This window comes from Bufo gargarizans, chromosome 4 (genome assembly GCF_014858855.1).
Source record: "Bufo gargarizans isolate SCDJY-AF-19 chromosome 4, ASM1485885v1, whole genome shotgun sequence".
Lineage (NCBI taxonomy): Eukaryota > Metazoa > Chordata > Amphibia > Anura > Bufonidae > Bufo > Bufo gargarizans.
Window position 1 is genome coordinate 61,217,808 of NC_058083.1, and position 24,948 is coordinate 61,242,755.

The 24,948-nt window shown below is 43.5% G+C and overlaps 2 protein-coding genes across 2 annotated transcripts in view; one reads left to right on the forward strand and one right to left on the reverse strand.

Annotated features, from left to right (window-relative positions):
• LOC122933895 (zinc finger protein 613-like) overlaps positions 1 to 24,948 on the reverse strand; it is a 142,196-nt gene that overhangs the window by 81,360 nt on the left and 35,888 nt on the right. The gene's annotated exons all lie outside the window — the stretch shown is intronic.
• Positions 143 to 6,428, forward strand: LOC122933875 (gastrula zinc finger protein XlCGF17.1-like). Its single transcript, XM_044288964.1, has 2 exons — positions 143 to 199; positions 4,918 to 6,428. The coding sequence occupies exons 1-2, from the start codon at positions 166 to 168 to the stop codon at positions 5,904 to 5,906; spliced, it is 1,023 nt and encodes a 340-aa protein (XP_044144899.1). The 5' UTR covers positions 143 to 165; the 3' UTR covers positions 5,907 to 6,428.

Sequence of the window (24,948 nt, forward strand, 5' to 3'; positions counted from 1 at the left end):
GTCATAGATTGTGGGGGTCTCTTATGTGGATCTGTTAGATTTCCCACCTGTCTGCTGTATTGTCCTGAATTGTTACAGATGACAAATCAGGGGGAAGATGTGACTGATATTAAAGTGGAGGATGAAGAAGAGCGGATGATGGGCGATCCCCCGTGTAAGAGTGAGATGGAGGAGGACATTCCAGTCCATGTGACCACAGGTATGGAGTAATGAATGAAGGAAGGGAATTACAAGGTTATCATTATGGGAGATTTCAATCTTCCAGATATAAACTGGAAAACCAAAATAGCAAGTTCTACCAGGAGTACAGATATTCTAAATTCCCTACTGGGGTTATCCCTACAACAAATGGTTGAGGAGCCAACCCGGAGGGAGGCCATTTTGGATTTGATATTCACAAATGGGGATTCGGTATATGATGTCATTGTAGGCGAAACCTTGGGATCTAGTGATCACCAGTCAGTGTGGTTTAATATAAGAACTGTGAAAGAGTCCCACCACACAAAAACAAAAGTTTTAGATTTTAGAAAAACAGACTTTTCAAAAATGAAATTAGTCATAAATGAGTCCTTATCAGACTGGAACGGATTACATGGAGTCCAGGAGAAATGGGACTACTTAAAAGGTGCATTATTGAAGGCAACAGAAAATTGCATTAGACTTGTCAGTAAAAGCAAAAAAAGGAAGAGACCACTGTGGTACTCAGCAGAAGTGGCCCAAATCATAAAAAATAAAAAGCTAGCATTTTGTAATTATAAAAAAACCCAGAGCAATGAAGATAAGGAAATCTACAAGATTAGGCAGAAAGAGGCCAAGCAAGTTATAAGAACTTCTAAAGCGCAGGCAGAAGAAAAACTAGCTCAGTCTATGAAAAAAGGGGATAAGACATTCTTCAGATATATAAATGAAAAAAGGAAATTAAAACAAGGAATAACTAAATTAAAAATAAAGGACGGAAGGTATGTAGAAGAGAATAAAGGGCTAGCCGACTGCCTTAATGAATACTTCTGTTCAGTTTTTACAAAAGAAAAAGAAGGAGAAGGACCTCCACTAGAAAGGATGACTATTAAATCGTTTGATGCATGTGTCTTTACAGAGGAAGATGTTCTAAGTTTGCTGTCTAAAGTGAAGACAAATAAGTCACGGGCCTGATGAGATACACCCAAAATTATTAAAAGAGCTTAGTGGTGAGCTGGCAAAACCGTTAACAGATTTATTTAACCAATCATTAGTAACAGGAGTCGTCCCGGAAGATTGGAAATTGGCAAATGTCGTGCCCATTCACAAGAAAGGTAGTAGGGAGGAATCGAGCAACTATAGACCAGTGAGTCTGACATCAATAGTAGGCAAATTAATGGAAACCCTATTAAAGGATAGGATTGTGGAACATCTAAAATCCCATGGATTGCAAGATGAAAAACAGCATGGGTTTACTTCAGGGAGATCATGTCAAACAAATCTTATAGATTTTTTTGACTGGGTGACTAAAATAATAGACGGTGGAGGTGCAGTAGACATCGCATATCTAGATTTTAGTAAGGCTTTTGACACTGTCCCACATAGAAGACTTATCAATAAACTGCAGTCATTGAGCATGGACTCCCATATTGTTGAGTGGATTAGGCAGTGGCTGAGTGACAGACAACAGAGGGTTGTAGTCAATGGAGAACATTCAAAACAAGGTCATGTTACCAGTGGGATTCCACAGGGATCTGTACTGGGACCAATTTTGTTTAATATCTTCATAAGTGACATTGCAAAAGGCCTCGATGGTAAGGTTTGTCTTTTTGCTGATGACACAAAGATATGTAACAGGGTTGATGTTCCTGGAGGGAAACGCCAAATGGAAAAGGACTTAGGAAAACTAGAAGAATGGTCAGAACTCTGGCAACTGAAATTTAATGTGGATAAGTGCAAGATAATGCACCTGGGGCGTAAAAACCCAAGGGCAGAATATAGAATATTTGACACAGTCCTGACCTCAGTATCTGAGGAAAGGGATTTAGGAGTAATTATTTCAGAAGACTTAAAGGTGGGAAGACAATGTAATAAAGCAGCACGAAATGCCAGCAGAATGCTTGGATGTATAGGGAGAGGTATAAGCAGTAGAAAGAGTGAAGTGCTTATGCCGCTGTACAGATCACTAGTGAGACCTCACTTGGAGTATTGTGCGCAGTACTGGAGGCCATATCTCCAGAAGGATATAGATACTCTAGAGAGAGTTCAGAGAAGAGCTACTAAACTAGTACATGGATTGCAGGATAAAACTTACCAGGAAAGGTTAAAAGACCTTAATATGTATAGCTTGGAAGAAAGAAGAGACCGAGGGGATATGATAGAAACTTTTAAATACATAAAGGGAATCAACTCGGTAAAGGAGGAGAGAATATTTAAAAGAAGAAAAACTACCACAAGAGGACACAGTTTTAAATTAGAGGGGCAAAGGTTTAAAAGTAATATAAGGAAGTATTACTTTACTGAGAGGGTAGTGGATGCATGGAATAGCCTTCCTGCAGAAGTGGTAGCTGCAAATACAGTGAAGGAGTTTAAGCATGCATGGGATAGGCATAAGGCCATCCTTCATATAAGATAGGGCCGGGGCTATTCATAGGATTCAGATATATTGGGCAGACTAGATGGGCCAAATGGTTCTTATCTGCCGACACATTCTATGTTTCTATGTTTCTATGTTTCTTAAAGTTGCACGTTCGCCTGACTTCCATCTAATGTGTATGCACAGGTTAAAGGGATTGTCCAGGATTAGAAAAAAATGGTGGCTTGGAGTTTCAATATCACACACAACTCATGGACAGGGGTGTTTTTAGAAGATATCAGCCATGTTTTGCTAATCCTCAATAGCCCATTTAAAGAAAATCTGTCACCAGGTTTATGGTGCCCTATCTTAGGCTAGTTTTCACAAAACACTGCTGTCCATCAACGCAACGTGGGGAGACTGTAAAGAGTATATGCCTTTATCTCATACTCTCCTCCTTATTCAAGCTACTGATAGTCCACGAGACATAACAGTTCATGAAACGGAAACCCCAATCCTGCCACCACTCCTAAAAAATGGGTGGAGATGTCCCGAAAACCATACACCCAACTTAGACCTTGCACCTTGGCAAATCGGTAACATAAGCATCAATTTATACTCTGCCAAGATGTTTACGTTCTTTAGGGAAAGTTTTACTATACCAAGGTGCTGTGCTTAATTGTTACAAAAACAAAGAAAGTTCATGAAGTGTCATAAAGTGTCACAATCCGTGTGGGGAGGAGGAAACCCCACACTGAACACAGGAGGGAAGGGGAACAGTAACATGGTCTGGAAACTAGGGAATAAACAGGATACCTCCTAGACAACTCTAATCCGGGCCCTGACTACCTATCAATATGAATAGACCTTGAAGGTAGGAATATTCATAAGCAGGATACCTAGGCCCTGATTTCCCTATAAGGTCCTGGAATAAGTATAGGACCAGAAGCAACCCATTCCTTTCCAGATGGACGAATGGAAGTCTGTCTCAGGCCCAGATACAACAACATGGAATATAACAAATACAAATAAACGCAACACTTAACTTCTGTAGAGACAGACGAGCAGAAACACCAGACGACCTCACACCAGCTTAGCCAAACCCAAATGAAGCTATCAACCGCATAGTCAGAAGGGTGGGGTGAGACTATAAAGGAAAGAAGTGATGACCACTGAGCAACAGCTGAGAAAAGGGAAGTGGTCATTAACCCTATCAACACTGAATCAAGAGAAATCAAGAAGGCTGTTAAATTCCTCCACGCTCAGCCAATCTCCTTGATTTCCTGACATCAGTGACCTGAGGGACCGTGGCATAAAGATATAGCAATAGAGAGGAGAAACAATCGGCTCATTTTACCAGGGCAAAGGTTTCTGAGCTCACTTGAGTAGAGCCACTTCTTGGCCAGCTGACAGCATGACATCAGTTGATGTCATTTAAGAAGAGACTCTTCCTTTGATTCTTTGTTTTATTATTCATTTTTTTCCCCACCCTTAAAGGGACTTTGCAGCGTTACACCCTATTTTCATTAGGCCCCAGAACGTGATCCACCGAAAATAAATAAAATCAATAATGCTTCCAGTCCCCAACCTGTAAACTTCTGGAACACGTCACTGTCATCTATGGAGACGTGTCCTCAGTGATGATTTCCTGCATTCAGTGGACACTTAGTGGTACTTAGTAGGACCGTTGTTTCTCTGAGAACAACCTGAAATTTTAGCAGGTCCTGGAACCTTTCTTACAGATTCTGATTGATGACCTCACTCTGTCTATTCCTCTACATCCTAAAGATGTCTATATACCTGGGATCTAATGACTGTGCGGCCATTACACTATACAGACCGCATTGTCATCTCCACGAATCCAGCCTGAGATGTGCACTGTGTCTCATGACTCATCATCTTGTCAAAGGATGAATCCAGCCATGATCAGACTGTAAGAACGTTAGTTATTAAAGTGATGTCCAGTTTGGATTAGGCTAGGTTCACATCTGCTGCCAGATTGCACTATTCTGTTTCGGGATATAAACAGAACGCCAGAATCACAGGATGTGATGCCTGACGGACCCCATTTACTAAAGCGGGGTCTGGTGGTATTTCATCCTTTTTTGCCAGAACCTGTGTTGGCCACATCCGATTACCATTGCTGTGCTTTTCTCTTTTTTTTTTTGTTATTCTATCAAATTTAGTCTACGCAGTTTTTGGTGCAGTTTTTGAATGAAAGCAGGAAGTGGATTCTAGAGGAATGGTGTATACTTCTCCATCTTGCTGATCCACTTTTTGCCTTTGGCTAAAAAAAATCTGTATCAAATACTGCATGTGTGTTTGCAGCTTAATAGGAATGCTATAATTCTATCTACTAACAAAGTCAATTGTTTTCCTAACAGAAAATTGCAGTAAAAAGTCTGAAAGAAGTTTTATATTATCTCTACATTATAAAGAAGAAGATGAAGATATCCTGCAGCACTCTTTGAGAGAAAACCTCATTACCTGTAACGTACGTCCAGGACTTCACACTACAGATCTATCATATAATCCTCCTAATCATGAGGAACCTTCTCCTGACCAATCACAGATTGTTATCATAAGTACCGAGCAGAAAGGGGGTAAAAGGTTTCATTGTGGTGAATGTGGAAAGCAGTTTACAAAAAGCTGTAAACTTTCTACACACAGAAGAATTCATACGGGAGAGAAGCCATATTCATGTTCAGAATGTGGGAAATGTTTTATTCAGAAGTCACATCTACTTAAACACCAGCGAAGTCACACAGGAGAGAAGTCATATTCATGTTCAGAATGTGGGAAATATTTCATGCATAAATCAGATCTTGCTACACATGAGAGAATTCATACAGGAGAGAAACCGTATTCATGTTCAGAATGTGGGAAATGTTTTTCTGCTAAAACCAAATATAGGGATCATCAGAGAAGTCACACAGGAGAGAAGCCGTATTCATGTTCATTATGTGGGAAATGCTTTACAAATAAGTCAAATCTTGTTAGACATGAGAGAAGTCACACTGGAGAGAAACCATTTTCATGTTCACTATGTGGGAAGTGTTATATTACTAAAGCTACACTTGAGAATCATCAGAGAGTTCACACAGGAGAGAAGCCGTATTCGTGTTCAGTATGTGGGAAATGTTTTATCAATAAATCAAATCTTGCTACACATCAGAGAATTCACATAGGAAATAAGCCACATTCCTGTTCACTCTGTGGGAAATGTTTTTTTACCAGAGCTAAACTTGCCTCTCATCAGCGAAGTCACACAGGAGAGAAGCCGTATTCATGTCCAGTATGCGGGAAATGTTTTACACATAAATCAAATCTTGTTAGACACGAGAAAAGTCACACAGAGGAGAATCCATTTTGATGTTTTATCACTCAAACAGTTTTACAAGGAGATGCAGTTCTGAAACTCATCAGAGAATTCACAATGAGATGAAACCATATTCTTGTTTGGAATTTGAGAAATGCTAGGGAAGAGAAAAATAAAATGTGTAGCCCATCAGGTTATTCATAGACATTTACCAGCCAATGGTTTCCATTTTTTGGGTGGAAATAGCCTGGATCCTCCCAAACACCCAAAAATTTTTTACTTGAGAACAGAATCTATGGAGGAAAAGTATGATGGATATGATGAAGAAAGCCTTTTTACTGTCAGAGCAGTCACTCTGAATTGTCCCCATGAACCTTGTTTCTTCTTACTGTATTCATACCTCCATCCACACTGCACCCCAGAGTGACATAGTGGAATACGGACACCCATGTAAATTTTTGTGGCCATAATCAATATTTTATCCTCAGCCATACGGTATATAAATATAAAATTGATGGAACTGAGAAAAAAAAAAATAATACAATAAATGACTGAATACACAATTTGTTAAAATAATTCACAAATAAGCCCCTATATTTTTGTGGCTTGAATACTTTGTACTGCCCCTTTCACCAAAACAACCTCCAGCAGGTATTTATTAGACTGCCTCATTTACACCTGTATATTTTAACTGGTATTTCAGTTTAGTTTTGTCTTACAAATACTGATATAAGATGCTAAACAAAATACACAGGTGTGAATGAGGATGTACCGTCTACTGATCAATAATATGTGATGTTATGTTTCCCATTCTGCCAGTTTTATATTCTGCTGGAATAATAGTGAGATTTAGATCCAGGGTTTGAATTGCCCATTCAGGAAGGGCACATTTTTTAAATGAATCTGTTCTCCCTTCGTCTTACAGCAGCACAATAGCAATACAATATTTTATCTGTCTGTTAATTCTCTGGGTGACATAAACCCATTTTTTGGGGAGCAAAACACCTCCTTTGCATCTGTGACCTGGAAATAGAATAGTTAATCTATCTGTTAATTCTGTGGGTGACCTATAGCCATTTTTTGGGTAGAGAAACACCTCATTTGCACCCGTGACACAGAAAATACAATTGTTCGTCTGTCAGCCAATTTTGTGGGTGACCGTAAAAAAAATGAGGAGAGCATCAAATTAGGGATGTGGTTGTGGTGCTGCTGGTGTTGGTGGTGATGGAGTTCCTGCTGCAGGGAGAGAACGTTGTCAATTTGTGCCAGCTACGCACCCAAATGAAACACCTTTCTCTGGTGCACGTAGGCGACAGGACGTTCTGCGTCATTTTGTAATCCTGAATACTGCCGTACGAATGGTAAGGCTAGAACAAGTAGAGACGGTAGTAGATTGGATGGCTAACAGTGCACATAGTCTTCCACCCGGTCCACTGCATCGGCACTGCATCAGCAGCCCACAGACATCCGTCTTCCACCTGAACCCCTTGCGCATCAGCCAAGCAGTCTGAGCCACATCATGCAGGAGTCTCTTATGCTTTTTGATAACTGCTGGCGGGGTTTCCGTGGGCCATCCACCTAGCCCTGACCAGAATTGGAAGAGATTGAGTGCACTGATGCCCAACCACTTATGTTCGAGGACGTGAGAGGACCACTGCAGCATGTCTCTTATGATGACGAAACACATGTGTCAACTGCTGAGGCTTTCGGCAGTGTGCAGACCGGCGAGGAAGGCAGGGGTGAGGAGTGGGTGGAAGATAATGAGGTCCTAGACCTGACATGAAACCCAGGCCATCTGAGAGATGTGTGTAGTTCAGAGGGCGCGGTGGTGGTCACGCAGCAACAGCCGCACAGCAAAAGATGGGGCAGGGTGCAAAACCACAGCGGCCGACCCCTAGCCAGTACACCAAGGGACAGAGCACACCAAAGCCAGAGCAAAAGAGTTCAATGGCATGGCAGTTTAGGAAATGCTCTGACGACAAGACACAGGTGGTTTGCACACTGTGCAGTCTAAGCCTGAAGTGAGACATAAATGTTCTAAACTGGAGCACCACCTGTATGACCAGGCATCTAACTGCAAAGCACAAGCTGCAGTGGAGTAAACACCTGAAAAACCACAAAACATCTAAGGCACCTCCTACTCCCTCTTCTGCTGCGGTTTCAACCTCTTACTCCCCCCTCTGGAGTGACAGGGCAACTTGGCACCCCGCAAAGAGAGGATGTCACAGCAATACCACCAGCAGTGTCACCGAGCATCTCCACACTTTCCCATGGAAGCGTTAAGCTGTCCATCCCCCACACATCGGAGAGAATGAGGAAGTACCCCACTACCCACCCGTGATCCCTGGCCCTGAATGCCAGCATTTCAAAATTCTTTTGAAATGCTGCTATTCCGTCTGGTGGAGATGGACAGTTTTAAAAACTTACAGTGGCTGTCCCACAGTACGTGGTTCCCAGCTGTCACTAGTTTTCCAGGCAGGCCATCCCTGCCCTGCATGAATAAGGTGGCGGACAATATAAGCTGTGCGCTGCGCAACCCTATCAGTGGCAGGGTCCACAGGCAGGGACGTTATATCTCCCTAACTGCCCCCTGGGCAAATGTAGTGGCGGCTGGACGTTTCTCTGTGCCTCCTCCTCCACTTCCTCCTCATACGGTCAGCACAACTGCACCACCAACTTCAGCACAGCCAGGGGGAAGTGACAGCAGGCTGTTCTGAAACTCATCTGTTTGGGGGAAAACCCCACACCGCGCAGGAGCTGTGGACGGGCATTGAAGAACCGACCGATGAGTGGTTGGTGCCACTGAGCCTCAAGTCCGGCCTGGTTGTGTGTGACATAGGGTGAAATCTCGTAGCAGCTTTGGGCCTAGCCAGTTTGATGCACAACCCTTCCCTGGAGCATGTGCTGAATTTGGTGGTGCAGAGGTTCCTGAAAAATGCTGCAGAAAGTGCAGGCTTTCGGGGTTTCTCACCCTGCTGCTGCTCGCCTGTCTGTGCTGCAGCGTAACGTTGGCCTTCCTGCTCACCGCCTGATATCCGAAGTACCCACAAGGTGGAACTCTACCTTGCACATGCTGGAGAGACTGTGAACAGCAGCAGGCGATAGTGGAGTTTCAACGGCAGCACGCACAGGTGAGTCGCTCTGCGGAACAGCACAATTTCACCAAAAAGTGGGCGTCCAAGTGGCATGTATGTGTGCCGTGTTGTGCTGTTTCGAGTACTCCACCAACATGGCCAGTGCTGATGACGCCGTCATCAGCCTTACTATCCCACTTCTATGTTTCCCTGAAAAAAAATGCTTCAGCGATGATAGATGGATGTGGCACAGGAGGAGGAGGAACAGGGATTATTCCCACGATTATCAGGCCAGTCGTCCACAGGTGGCTCAGAGGGTCGGTTCCTGCACAAACAGCGACCAGGTACACAACTGTCCAGTCAGGGCACAGTTTTGGAGGAGGAGAAACCGCGTTCACAGCAGGGTGGCAAACAAATCAGCTCACAGGCATCAATGGAGCGTGGCTGGGGGGATACAGAGGACACAGACAATATACCTCCCAATGAGGACAGCTTGTTGTTGCCTCTGGCACACATGAGCGAGTACATGTTTCAGTGTCTGCCCAACGACCGCCCAGTTGCCTTCATTGTTACCAGTGCCTAGTACTGGGCGGCCACGCTAAAAGGACAACATGCTGTCCTTACTTCTGTCACTGGAGCGTGATCGGAAGATGCGTGAATACAAGCACAAAGCGGAGGAGGAAGTCACCAACACAGCTGGGGCACTGGCACCCCCTCAGAAGTGAGGGTTAGCATGGCTGAAATATGGAAAAGCTTTGTCTGCAGGCCACAACATCCAGCACCACCATCTGATATGGACCATCTTAGCAGGAGGCAGCGTTTCAGCAACATGGTGGAACAGTACATATCCATGCGTCTGCACGTACTGACTGATGGGTCTCCAAATTGGGCACATGGCCTGAGCTTGCCCTTTACGCCTTGGAGGTGCTGGCCTGTGGCAAGTGTATGGTCTGAACGTGTGTTTAGCATAACAGGGGAGTGATCACAGACAAGCGCAGCCGCCTGTCCACAGCCAACCTGGACAAACTCACGTTCATTAAAATGAACCAGGCCTGGATCCCACGGGACTTGTCCTTAGCTTGGGCAGAGTAGAGAAGTATATTGACCCAGCCATTGTTATATTCCAGCGCAGTTTGTTCTGTTTGCCATTTCAGGAAGGGTACAGAGGGCAGGTAACAAGTTGGGGGGTTGTCCCTGCACAGTCTGAACAGGACAGCACACACACTCAGTACCTCACACACATTGCCTTGTTATCTCTTAGTAGACAATGGCACGAACATCGTGGCTGTGCTGCATTTGGGGAATATAACACATCGTGTTCAACGTCATAAAGCTGGCTGTGCAATGTCTTCTAAAAATTACCATATGCTCTGTACCCAGCTTGCTGCAGCTTTCAGTTTACTGCTCCACTGCCTGTACCAGCACCAGCTCTACAACAAGTAGCAGAAGCAGCAGCCATAACAGTTTACTGAACATGATGGAACAGTTTTTTCCAATGGATGTGCCAACCTGACGCATATGAGTAATGGGATATGCAACATCTGAACAACCTGCACTGTGCCCCTTCTCTGACCCATGGACTTCTTAATCAGCCGACTGGACCAGTGGTAGGAACTGGCTCAATTTGCCATCTGTTAATAAAAATAAAAACTCATTCTACAAAAAGCAAGCCTTCATACAGTTATGTGGATGGAGAAACAAAAAAGTAATGGCTTTTGAAATGGACAAATGTAAAAGTGAAAACAATCACTAAGTGTGGTGATAGAGATATCCAGATATCAAAATGATTGTTAGGAGTAGGCAACCCCTCCCTTTACATTCCAGTATTGGGTCATTACCTCGTCCATGTCCCCTGCCCAAAGCCAGGTCAGGAGATTGTAGCTATAAAATCAATAAAATGGAACCATTTCTCAGAGACCCCTATCATAAAATGTGAAGATAGCGTGAGGGTCGTATGCAAGCCAGAACTATTAGAGGGGTCAGGAAAAGGTCCTCTCCAGCCAAGGTCACACATGAAACCCTTATCTTGCAATATACATCAAATAAATATGTGTCAAAATCCATATTTGGTCCACGTGCTTCCTTCAGAGAACTCAGGCCATGTATATGCTTCTACGGTATCAAAATCAAATCAATCCCGGCTCAGTAACAGGGAGCAATTGGATAACTCCAGCCATCCTTCCATTACCTCCACCATGTTTGGTACGAACGTGTGCAGGACATTAGGATGGAGTGGATGGAGGTAATATGAAGTTGCTAGGGTGAATACAATCAATAAAATTTTGAGGCAGATCTAGTTTATAGCAAGAGGTCATAAACACTGCGTTGTAAAAAGGTCATTACCATACTCCTCTTACATCACAGGCCCGGGGGGGGGGGGGGGGGGCTTGGGGGAATCTACAGACCCTTTTTAACAGGTGTATGGAGGATAGCAAACTGTAATTTCCTTGGGGATGACTAGCTTGATGGACTGACCAATATTTCTGCATTTTATGTTATATTTTCTATGATAACCCCATTCTTTGTACACACTGTCCCATGAAGCCCATAAAAAAAACAAGCCCATAAAGAAAACGAGCACCCAGTGGCTTTTACAACACAAATTTTGCTTAAAATATTTCCATCCTCATTACAGTAGAGACATTTAAGGGGTTCTCTGGGCTTTATCTAAATTCTCAATTTAAGGTAACCTTTGGAAGAGAGAGAGAGTTTCAGTAGTACACTGATGAGCAAAAAGGTAACAATGTTTTGAACTTTTGACTTTCAGGCTCCATATCTCACCATCCACTACAGCTTCAGACGTGAGACTACCATCATTTTATAGGCAATCATCTTGGCTATCTCGTTCATAAATTGGACTTGCACCTATTTAGCGTATGATTAGTTCGGCAGATTCTTCTCATGTAACTGCATTGTTACTGTTTTGCTCATGGTGGTGGTGGTATTACCACTTTACAAAGCGTTGGTGCGGCCTCATCTGGAATATGCAGTCCAGTTCTGGGCACCAGTACATAGAACGGATGGCCTGGAGCTGGAAAGAGTACAGAGGACAGCGACTAAAATGATAAGGGGCCTGGAGGGTCTTAGTTATGAAGAACAATTAAAAGAATTTAATTTATTTAGTCTTGAGAAGAGACGTCTAAGGGGGGAGATGATTGACCTATACAAGTATATAAATGGGCCATACAAAAAATACGGTGAAAAACTGTTCCATGTAAAATGTGCTCGAAAGACAAGGGGGCGCTGCCTCCGACTGGAGGAGAAATAGTTCAGTCTCCAGAAGCGTCAAAGCTTCTTTACTGTAAGAACTGTGAATCTGTGGAATAGACATCCTCAGGACGTGGTCACAGCAGGAACAGTGGACAGTTTTAAAAAGGGTTTATAGTGGGATGCGAAAGTTTTGGCAACCTTGTTAATCATCATGATTTTCCTGTATAAATCGTTGGTTGTTACGATAAAAAATGTCAGTTAAATCTATCATATAAGAGACACAACAGTGATATTGGAGAAGTGAAATTAAGTTTATTGGATTTACAGAAAGTGCTACAATTGTATAACATAATCAGGCAGGTGCTACATGTGGTCTCTGCTGTTGTTGTCATTTTATTGATTCCAAAACCTTTAGAACTAATTATTGGAACTCAAATTGGCTTGGTAAGCTCAGTGACCCCTGACCTACATACACAGGTGAATCCAATTATGAGAAAGAGTATTTAAGGGGGTCAATTGTAAGTTTCCCTCCTCTTTTAATTTTCTCTGAAGTGTAGCAACATGGGGGTCTCAAAACAACTCTCCAATGACCTGAAGACAGTTCAAGTTAAGGCTCGAAGTGGACGACCAAGAAAAATCTCGGATAGACAGAAGTGACGAATGGTGAGAACAGTCAGAGTCAACTCACAGACCAGCACCAAAGACCTACAACATCATTTTTCTGCAGATGGAGTCACTGTGCATCGTTCAACCATTCGGCGCACTTTAGACAAGGAGATGCTGTATGCGAGAGGGATGCAGAGGAAGCCTTTTCTCTCTTGAGGTGGGCTAAAGCACATTTGGACAAGCCAGCTTCATTTTGGAATAAGGTGCTGTGGACTGATGAAACTAAAATTGAGTTATTTGGCCATAACAAGGGGCATTATGCATGGAGGAAAAAGAACACAGCATTCCAAGAAAAACACCTGCTACCTACAGTAAAATATGGTGGTGGTTCCATCATGCTGTGGGGCTGTGGGGCCAGTGCAGGGACTGGGAATCTTGTCAAAGTTGAGGGACGCATGGATTCCACTCGGTATCAGCAGATTCTGGAGACCAATGTCCAGGAATCAGTGACAAAGCTGAAGCTGCGCCGGGGCTGGATCTTTCAACAAGACAACGACCCTAAACACTGCTCAAAATCCACTAAGGCATTTATGCAGAGGAACCAGTACAACGTTCTGGAATGGCCATCTCAGTCCCCAGACCTGAATATAATTGAAAATCTGTGGCGTGACTTAAAGAGAGCTGTCCATGCTGGGAAGCCATCAAACCTGAAGGAACTAAAGATGTTTTGTAAAGAGGAATGGTCCAAAATACCTTCAACCAGAATCCAGACTCTTATTGGAACCTACAGGAAGCGTTTAGAGGCTGTCATTTCTGCAAAAGGAAGATCTACTAAATATTGATTTCATTTCTTTTTTGTGGTGCCCAAATTTATGCACCTGCCTAATTTAGTTTAAATAATTATAGCAATTTCTGTAAATCCAATAAACTTAATTTCACTTCTCAGATATCACTGTGTGTGTCTCCTATATGATATATCTAACTGACATTTTTTATCGTAACAACCAATGATTTATACAGGAAAATCATGACGATTAACAAGGTTGCCCAAACTTTCGCATCCCACTGTAGATGAATTCTTAAAAGTAAAAAACTTAAATGCTTATGATTTGCGCCCCCACCTATCCCTTGGTTGAACTTGATGGACTTAGATCTTTTTTCAACCGTATCCACTATGTATGACGTGCCAGAACTGTAAAACAAGGACTAAAGCTAGCGTTTTCAGAGGGGGGCTGGCGTGTCATCAGAGTAACTGAAGTCTCTTTCCAGAAGGAGAGAACAGGTTATCAGTCACTGTCCATGAACTTCAGGGAGTTTAAGGTGTTTGGGTTAAATGTACATGCAAGAATTACTGTCGCAGAACCTGTAGGAACTCTGTTTGCTGAGATAGAGAACATGAGCTGTGAGTGGAGTGACGTCACGACATTGGAATGTGTGATAGCGAGTACAATGCCTGCAATACTAAGAGATAACAAGGCAATGTGTGTGAGGTACTGAGTATGTGTGCTGTCATGTCCAGACTGTGCAGGGACACCCCCCAACTTGTTATCTCCCCTCTGTACCCTTACTGAAGGTTAATAGCAAATCAATTATAACTTCTGGTAGAAATAATAAAGGAAAGGCACAACACAGAGCCATAAGAATAGAGGCTCCAGAATTGTTATCACATGGGAAATGCATAAAACTATTAAAAAAGGCATATCAGGAGTGGTGAAAGGTCCTCTTTAAGTATAAGAAATTAGGCTGGACAGAAATGTATGATGAACACATAAGTAATTATTTTTACATGCCACCGATACTACCCTCCAAGATGGCGCTGAGAGACCCTACCGCACCCCCAGCAGCCATCCTTACTGAGGTAACTTCCTCACCAGCGGACATCTTAACTAATCCAACTTCCAGCCTGGATGCCATCTTAACTCCTGCAACTTCCGGCCGTCCCCTGCTACCATCTTAACTGAGGGAACTTCAGTCCCTGCCCAGCAGCCATCTTAGCTACTGGTATTTTTTCCTAATACGGCTACAAGCACGAAGCAATACACATAGATCTAAGTAGCACCACATAGAGTACTCAACTGAGTAAGTGAAGGATACACTTATACCTATAATTAGTTATTACTTGTAGTATTGTTTAATTGTTTAATTAGATGAAATGTCTTAACTTCTATGTTTTATTTTTTCCTTTACTAGGATTAAGTCAGCACTTACAGGCAACGTCATCTCGATTCATAACAGGTTTTTATGGTTGGTGCAGATTTTCAGGACTCCAGATCAAGGGGAATCGGGTGAAGATGTTAGGTTAAGTCCTGCATTTGATACAAGGTCAAGTCAAGTACTCGGCCCCGGGGGTCCTGCCCATCTGCTAAAATCACAAATAGAGGGGATAGTGATGGAAATTGTCTCAACTGTGGTAAACTGTGTGGTACTCCTCGTCCACACCACACAAGAAGATTGTATTCTGTGTTGGTTGACTGTGCCCGGATCACTGTCCCCACAGACATCCATGTTTCTTAGGGATAGCTGAGGAGGCTGTGAGGACGACACAAAGACAGGTGAGGAGGAAAGAGTTAGACCAAGATTAGGAAACAGGCAATCCAGTATCATATGCGCCCTTAAACATTTTAGCAGATTCAAGTCCGGCCCCAATGATATCCCTCACACTGCAGCAGCCAAGACAGTTGTGCCCAGCAAACATGTCCCCCCCTGACAATCTCCATGGACACCCATCCTTGTGTAAGAGTGGATGGTATAGTAGTACACTCCCTTTTAACAGAACCCATCCGTGTTAGATTTGCCCTTAACGAAGGAGTATTTTCCAGTTTGCTGGTCAGTGACACCGTCCCCTGTTGCCTCCTGGGTGCAGACTTGCTTGCAAAAGTATGTGCCAGCATTTCATACCAGGAGGATGGCATTGTGAAACTAACAGGTGCCCTCAGTGACAAGGAACTTTGTTTGTTGGCCGTTAGTAATAGAACACCCTGGTCCATGTTTGTGTCATTATTCCCAGAACATGAAAGGAAGCCCTTCTTGTGGGACTGTCGGACTACCTGTGGGCTACTGGAATCACAGATGTTGGCAAGCTTCCAGTCTCTTCTGTGAAAGTGGTGATGAAAACTGGCACTCCACTTCCCAGGAAGATCTGTATCTCCTGAGTAAGGCACAGTCAGACGCCATATCTCAAACAGTCTGAGACTTTTTGAAAAAGAGGGTTATCAAGGAGATTGTATCCCCTTGTAACACTCCTCAGTACCCAGTGAAAAAGAAAAGTGAGAAGGGCAAACCCACCCAGTACCGGATGGTACATGACCTACGTGCTGTCAATGAAGCATCAGTTTTAACACCCACATTGTGCCCAATCCACATGCCTTGTTGGCTCGGGTTCCCCGCTACCTCTACCCACTACATTGTGATTGATTGGGCAAATGTTCTCTTTTCAGCACCACTACATCCAGACAGTTGGTATTTGTTTGCCTTCGCACATTAGGGTAAACAGCATAACTGGGTGGTACAGCCACAGTGGGGCCAGAACTTGCCCAGTATGAATTCTGCAGCCATGTCACTCCTGTCCTTTTTTAGCCGATCATGGCTGCAAGTTGAGAAATAAAAAGAAAAAAATACCTTCAGTTTTGCTGCTTTACTGTTACCTTCCTGGGGTGAAACATCTCACCCTGAATGTAAATGAGGACATCCCTTTGCCCAGAAACATGAATACACTGAGGACATTTTTGGGCCTTGTTTCTTATTGCAGTCCTTGGATACGCAAGTTTGATGCAGCCTCTTTATGATTGTTTGTCTTCCACCTATCAGAATATTACATTTAGATTATAGTGTACAGAAGTGAATGGCCATGCCTCAGCTGTCCTAACCGAACTGTATGGCCGGCAACAACGCCCTGTGGCATATTATTCAGCCCGACTTTACCCCGTGGCCAGAGGTGCCCCTTTCTGCATCAGAGCTGTAGCAGTTGTACAAGCCATGCTTGGTAAAAGCTCTGAGATAGTCCTGAACCACAAAGTGGCAGTACTTGCTCCTCATGATATTACATATTAAATATTTTTGTTGCCCACCATTTGAGAATGCAGTGTTCCATTTTGTTGCCTGACAATGTTACTGTCCAAAGGTGTAATACTTTGAATCCAGCCGCCCTGTTGCCTCTGGAGCAAGGGGGGAGGGAAGAGTTAGGGCACTTAAAAAACTTTTCTTCCAGATCCAGAGGAAGAGGCTCATGACTGTTTGCAGATGATGTCACAAGAGACAGCGGGATTTGACCATGTGGTAGATCAGCCATTAGATAATCCAGATCATGTGCTCTTTGTGTATGGATCGAGGTATGGCCAGGATGGCAGGTACTACACAGGTTGGGCAGTGGTGACTCCACATGAGACTCATATCTGCCCAAGAGCTAAAGACTTTGAAGATGGCTTGCAGATATGCAGAGGGAAAAACAGCCAACATATACACTGATTTCAGGTATGCCTTTGAGATAGCAAAAGACCATGGTTCCATTTGGAAAGCCAGAGACTTCCTGACCGCTTCAGGTAAACACATCAAAAATCGGAAAGTGGTGAGGTCTCTGATGGAAGCCCTCATATTGCCAACTCGAGTGGCGGTGATAAAAACGAAAGGCCACTGTAAAACACACTAAGAGGAGGCAAAGGGAAAAGCCAGGACAGATCAGGCGGCAAAAACAGTTGCCAAATTGCCTAGGCAGACCCCAGCCTTAGTGGACACAGCTCAGGTCCCTGAAATAACTCCTCCTGTCTCCCTGGAAGTTCTTAAGACCTTACAGAACCAGGTGGGAAAGGAGGAAAGGGACCAGTGGATGTCAAAAGGAGGAACTGATAATGAGGAAGGCCTAATACAGTTCCAAGGGAAACTCTGCCTTTCCAGGTCCCTCTAACCCACCATGGCACAGGCAACCCATGGAGTGATGCACCAGTCAAAAAAAACATTATGTGGTATGCCCCAGGGATCAGCACTGTAGCAGCCAGATATACTCAAGGATGTATGATTTGTGCCCAGAACAAGGTGGGCAAGGTGGTTAAGGTACCCCAGAAATACACGCCTCGCCCCTTGTATCCATCTTAATGCTTGCAGACTACATTTAACTACCCAAGGTGGGCATGTATGAGTATGTATTGGTGTGTGATGACTTGTTTTCAGGATGACCAGAAGAAAACCCTATAGCTAAGGCCACCACCTAGAAGACAGCAAAGAAGATAATGGCGAAGTTGTATGCAGGTATGGGGTACCTGAGATCATTGAAAGTGACACAGGTGTTCACTTTGCAGGTAAAGTGATTCAGGAGATGATGAAGGCTTTGGGTGTAGAACACGCCTTACTGCTTCGTACCATCCACAAAGCAGCAGTAGGGTAGGAAAAAAACAAAACAAAAAAACGGGACACTAAAGTTAAAGAGTCAAAAAGCCATTGCAAAGACTGGTTAGCCATGGACAGAGTGCCTGCCGGTAGCCCTCTTTTCAGTAAGGTATACCCCTAACCATGAGATAGGCCTTAGTCCCTATAGGGTCCTTTTTGAGTCAGCCCCTAGGTCAGGATTGTATTTCCCACAGCAGCTCCAGATGCAACATGGTTGTCTGACAGATTATGTGATCGGTTTGCGCAAGCATTTGACTAAAATACATTCTCGAGTTTTTGCTACACTTTCAGATGCTGATAAAGTACCAGGAATCCACCCACTTGTGTCTGGAGATTGGGAGGTGGTAAAAAGACACGTTCGAAAAGTCCTCAAACCCCGGTTTGATGGTCCATTCCAAGTGTTGTTGACCACAAGCACATTAGTGAAACTCAAAGGAAAGCCTAATTGGATCTACCCCAGTCATTGCAAGAAAGTGTTGAGTCCGGAGACTGGAAAGGATGGTGTTTCTTGTTCCCCCTTGTGTGCTTGCTGATCCTGACTCAAAGAATATGGATTCTAAATGAGATAGTAAACATAGGTTTCTGGGCAGTGAAAAAGTTGTGTAAAAGGAAGAACAAAGCTGTTACATGCTGATACTTCCAGCCCAGTGACCCATGGATAGTATTGCCCAAAGATTCTCAGTATTAATAGTTTTTATGTTCACAATAATCGAGAACTTGAAGACTGAAACCCAACTAAGCATCCACCACTCAACATCACCCCCATATATTCTGTATTAGGGATAGGTGAGACTCTGACTTCCCATTGTATAAGTCCATTACGAGGGAGCCTATCCAATAGGGATAGGTTGTCTCCAAAGTGGTGAAAAAACCAACAGGTACAATGGGACAGATTGTAGAACCTACTTAGATTAGGGACAGCGTCAGGCCAATTGAAATGGCTTCAAAGGGGCGGACTGTTGAGGATGTCATGATATTAATGTGAAGCCATTTTGAGGATGTCATGATATTAATGTGAAGCCATTACAATATGGCGCTGGCACCTAGATATTTACATAGTTTACATACCAAAGTTTGTAAAATAGTGCACAATGCACAGAAGCCAAGTGTTCTCTTTTCTTGTTTTTGTATTTTAGCAAATGAAACAATGGCACGAGCCTCAGTAGAGGAACGCCCTCTCTGATGATAAAAAAACTGCTTAACTTCCTGTAATAAATTAGTTTTGATACTTGGTATCAGTGTGGTTCTTCCGTGCACGATAAACGAACAGCTTGTAATTTGGAGCAGGCAGTCAACAAATCAGCACAGCTGTCACTGCCTGCCCTGTGAGAGATCTGAGAAGATCAGATCGGATAGACTTGCAGCACGTGAGTCTATCTGACAGGTCTTTCTGTATTTCCTTTCTGTTTGTTGTTGTGGCCAGGATCCCAACTCTCCACAGGTTCTGCTTGTTAGCTGTTTATAAGGCTCTATTTAAGTCCGCCTCTTACTGCTGACTTTGCTGTTGATATTTTTCTTCTAGAGTTCTATACTGGTAGTTCGTGGATCCTCTACTTCCCGCTCGTCTCAAGCGAAGTTCTCCTATTTTCTCCTTTGCGCGTGTGTTGCTGCTAGGTCTCAGGGAGATGCTGGTCCCTTCACGGTGGAAGGTACTGGTTGTCTCATTCCCCTCTCCCTAACTTAGGGTTTGCTACAGTGTCAGCAGGGTTTAGGTTCCAGCGTATGAGTTTGTTCACCATCAGGACTTGCTCATACTGTCAGCAGTCAGGGAGAGGCTCAGGGATTGTTAGGAGGTTACCATTCCCTCCTCCCTAGCTTTGGGGCCTAGTCTGTTTACCTGTTGCTGTTTGTTTACTTGGTGTTCCTCTTATCCCCCCTTGCCAGGACAACAGCTTATGTGCATCCTAAACACTGCCATTCCCCTCCTTCTGTGCACAGAACGACCTAGATAGTGATTTGGACACTCGCCGTCTACAGGTTTGTTCAGTGCTACTCTGACTTTGAAACAATCATTTGTATGCCAAACTGGAGAAATTTCTAATTGAATGCTATGTGTTGCCTTTCTTGGCATCTATTATGTCTACTGGAGGGATAAAGATGGATCCTGAGAATGTCTCAGCATTAGAGATGACCGAATTTCTTGAAATTAGTTTTGGGTCTGTTTCGAATGATCAGTCAGAAAATTTAATTTAAGTACAAATAAGTTCAACCTGAATCAAAATTGCTCCAACTGGCCTCAAAATCTATGTATGAGACTCTGGGGTCTCCTAGGGCTCATATTGTTTCTCTCAGGTCTTTGTTGGCGTGAGGTCAATGAAATATGTGTAGCTGGATGTCTGGCTCATAGCCTTCTGGTGGTTTGTGTAGACACAGTTTGCCACCCTAAATATGATATCCAATTTCAGTATAGCATTGATCACTATGCAGCATTCTTAGCAGACAATCCGTCTGTGCAGAGGTTTACCTCTGTGCACCTCTTGCTGTCATTCCAGTTTGCCATTGTCCTCCCAACCACCAGGACACACAATTTTGAACAGTGCTGACATCACAACTAGTGTTGAGCGCGAATATTCGAATATCAAATTTTTTCGCGAATATCGCCACTTCGCTAATTCGCTAATATTTCTAATATAGTGATATAAATTCGATATTTCGAATATTCTTTTTTTTTTTTTTTTTTATTGTTATATTTTTTTCTTTCCCACTTCCCTAAAGTTGTTCTTACCTGTCCTTTGGATTCCTGGCTTCCTGGCTGCTCCAGTCAGTGCCCGTTGCCGCTTCTGCCGACTTCCGTGCTCATGGAGCGTCCCCATCACCATGGGAACGTCTCCATATACTAGAATGTGCTGTCGGATTTGAGAATTACGTTGAAATCGCAATTCGATTATTTCAAGTTATAATAATCGAATTGCGATTGTAACTTAAAGGCTACTCTCCTATTGAAATAGCAATGCGATTAATTCAAGTTATAATAATCGAATTTCGATTTTAACTTGGCACTGCTATATTCCATATTCGTTAATTCTAGCTTAATATGGAATATAGCAGTGCTAAGTTAAAATCGAAATTCGATTATTATAACTTGAATTAATCGAATTGCGATTTCAACTTGGACCTGTTTTACTATGGTTGGCTTGGTAGAATTAGCGAATATAACGAAGTATTCTGAATCTTCGTTTTAGCTCCATATTCGTCAACTTCGCTAATTCTAGCAATCATATAGGAAAGTTTACTATAGAGACAGCTACGTTTAATTCGCTATGCGATTATATGACTGCTTTTAAAAAAAAAAATAAAGAATAATTATAATACCTGATAATTATTATAATTATTCTATTTATAAAAAAAAGCTAAGTAATATAATCGCATAGCGAATTAAACTTAGCTGTCTCTATAGTAAACTTTCCTATATGATTGCTAGAATTCGCGAAGTTGATGAATAGGTAGCTAAAACGAAGATGGAGAATACTTCGTTATCTTCGTTTTGTGGAATATGACGAATACATTCTACCAAGCCATTGAAGCCAACCATATAGTAAACCAGGTCCAAGTTGAAATCGCAATTCGATTAATTCAAGTTATAATAATCGAATTTCGATTTTAACTTAGCTCTGCTATATTCCATATTAGGCTAGAATTAACGAATATGGAATATAGCAGAGCTAAGTTAAAATCGAAATTCGATTATTATAACTTGAATTAATCGCATTGCTATTTCAATAGGAGAGTAGCCTTTAAGTTAAAATCGCATATTAATCGCGATAACAAGAATAATGACGAATATTCGATTTCGACGAATATAAAAGAATATTCTATCGAATATTCGCGAACTTCGTCGATATCGAATATGGCACCTGCCGCTCATCACTAATCACAACTAGACACATAGAGGTCCACTGCAGTGATAAACTAAGGCCTCTCAGTTCAAGAATTCTGTCCCTCTCAGTTTGTGACAAGTGTTGATAACTGGCACATCGATGAACAGAAGGCATCAATCACCCCACATAACTTTATCCAATTTTTGAGTTTTCGTGTAGCAAAAAAACCCTTTCCTTTCAATCTGACATGCCACAGATTGGAGTATAACTTGGATAATAGCTTTTGGAAGGAGAGCCAATTTGAAAATCTTTTTCCTCAGAAACCCAGAAGAGCATTGTCAGGCCTATAAGACTCCTCACGTCTACTAGGAGCTTTCTATACCATCGCCTCCGAATAAGCTAAGTCAGTTCTCTCTGCTCTGAGGAGGGCCAATCACCCCGTGACTGTCTGCAGATGAGATGCATGCTACAAGGCCTGTTTAAATGGTCTGTGGTTAGGTCTCATCCACCCTGGTAATAGAGATCACAATATTTCATAAACAGCTTGAAGCTTAACAGTTGAAAATATTTTTCACGTCCTAGGTACCAAAATGTCATCCAAATATCTTTATTATGGTCCTGCCATCTTTTATTCTTGTCAATCCAATGTCACAAAATGTACAGATCAGATGATGGGGGTGACTGTGCGGCTGTGTCACACATAATGTACAGAGCAGGATGATGGGGGTGACTGTGCGGCTGTGTCACACATAATGTACAGAGCAGATGATGGGGGTGACTGCGGCTGTGTCACACATAATGTACAGAGCAGATGATGGGGGTGACTGTGCGGCTGTGTCACATAATGTACAGAGCAGGATGATGGGGGTGACTGTGCGGCTGTGTCACACATAATGTACAGAGCAGGATGATGGGGGTGACTGTGCGGCTGTGTCACAAATAATGTACAGAGCAGATGATGGGGGTGACTGTGCGGCTGTGTCACACATAATGTACAGAGCAGATGATGGGGGTAACTGTGCGGCTGTGTCACACAATGTACAGAGCAGATGATGGGGGTGACTGTGCGGTTGTGTCACACAATGTACAGAGCAGATGATGGGGGTGACTGTGCGGCTGTGTCACACATAATGTAGAGAGCAGATGATGGGGGTGACTGTGCGGCTGTGTCACACATAATGTACAGAGCAGATGATGGGGGTGACTGTGCGGCTGTGTCACACATAATGTACAGAGCAGATGATGGGGGTGACTGTGCGGCTGTGTCACACATAATGTAGAGAGCAGATGATGGGGGTGACTGTGCGGCTGTGTCACACATAATGTACAGAGCAGGATGATGGGGGTGACTGTGCGGCTGTGTCACACAATGTACAGAGCAGGATGATGGGGGTGACTGTGCGGCTGTGTCACACATAATGTACAGAGCAGGATGATGGGGGTGACTGTGCGGCTGTGTCACACATAACGTAGAGAGCAGGATGATGGGGGTGACTGCGGCTGTGTCACACATAATGTACAGATCAGGATGATGGGGGTGACTGTGCGGCTGTGTCACACATAATGTACAGAGCAGGATGATGGGGGTGACTGCGGCTGTGTCACATAATGTACAGAGCAGGATGATGGGGGTGACTGTGCGGCTGTGTCACATAATGTACAGAGCAGGATGATGGGGGTGACTGCGGCTGTGTCACACATAATGTACAGATCAGGATGATGGGGGTGACTGTGCGGCTGTGTCACATAATGTACAGATCAGATGATGGGGGTGACTGTGCGGCTGTGTCACACATAATGTAGAGAGCAGATGATGGGGATGATTGTGCGGCTGTGTCACACATAATGTACAGATCAGATGATGGGGGTGACTGCGGCTGTGTCACACATAATGTACAGAGCAGATGATGGGGGTGACTGTGCGGCTGTGTCACACATAATGTACAGAGCAGATGATGGGGGTGACTGTGTGGCTGTGTCACACATAATGTACAGAGCAGGATGATGGGGGTGACTGTGCGGCTGTGTCACACATAATGTAGAGAGCAGGATGATGGGGGTGACTGTGCGGCTGTGTCACACAGAATGTAGATATCAGGATGATGGGGGTGACTGTGCGGCTGTGTCACACATAATGTACAGAGCAGGATGATGGGGGTGACTGTGCGGCTGTGTCACACATAATGTACAGAGCAGGATGATGGGGGTGACTGTGCGGCTGTGTCACACATAATGTACAGAGCAGATGATGGGGGTGACTGTGCGGCTGTGTCACACATAATGTACAGAGCAGATGATGGGGGTGACTGTGCGGCTGTGTCACACATAATGTACAGAGCAGATGATGGGGTTGACTGTGCGGCTGTGTCACACATAATGTACAGAGCAGGATGATGGGGGTGACTGTGCGGCTGTGTCACACATAATGTACAGAGCAGGATGATGGGGGTGACTGTGCGGCTGTGTCACACATAATGTACAGAGCAGATGATGGGGGTGACTGTGCGGCTGTGTCACACATAATGTACAGAGCAGATGATGGGGGTGACTGTGCGGCTGTGTCAGGAACCCATCATGTAGATCCTCTTCTGTGGAGGTGACACAACATTTATCAATAATGGCGTCATTTACTACTCAAAAGTGGTGATTTGTTTCCCCTCATATATCACAAGGCGCACGCCACTTATCCACCTATTTCTCTTGATTTGCAACATTTTAACACCAATAGCAGTAAAATAGGACTTTTTTATACTGAAATGCGCTATTTCAGCCCCAACCCCCCCCCCCCCCCCCGTTCAAACCACAATTGCGACTTTTGAAACATATTTGCGTAATTTCCACTGGTAAACTGCAACTTTTGTCTCGGGACGTTTTTGTCATTGTTTTGTTTTTGCTGAATGACAACTTACTGACTGTAATACGCGCCAATTTGACATTTATAACTCATTTCTGCTGTGATGCCTTCTTTATGGTGAAAATTCTGAGGAAAACTGTTGATAAATTTGGTGC

Excerpts from the sequence above, each read along its gene's own strand:
- LOC122933875 (XM_044288964.1), top strand. The coding sequence starts at position 166 with ATGGAGGAGGACATTCCAGTCCATGTGACCACAG. Across the intron at positions 200-4,917 it reads TCCAGTCCATGTGACCACAG|AAAATTGCAGTAAAAAGTCT; the intron begins GTATGGAGTAAT and ends TTTTCCTAACAG.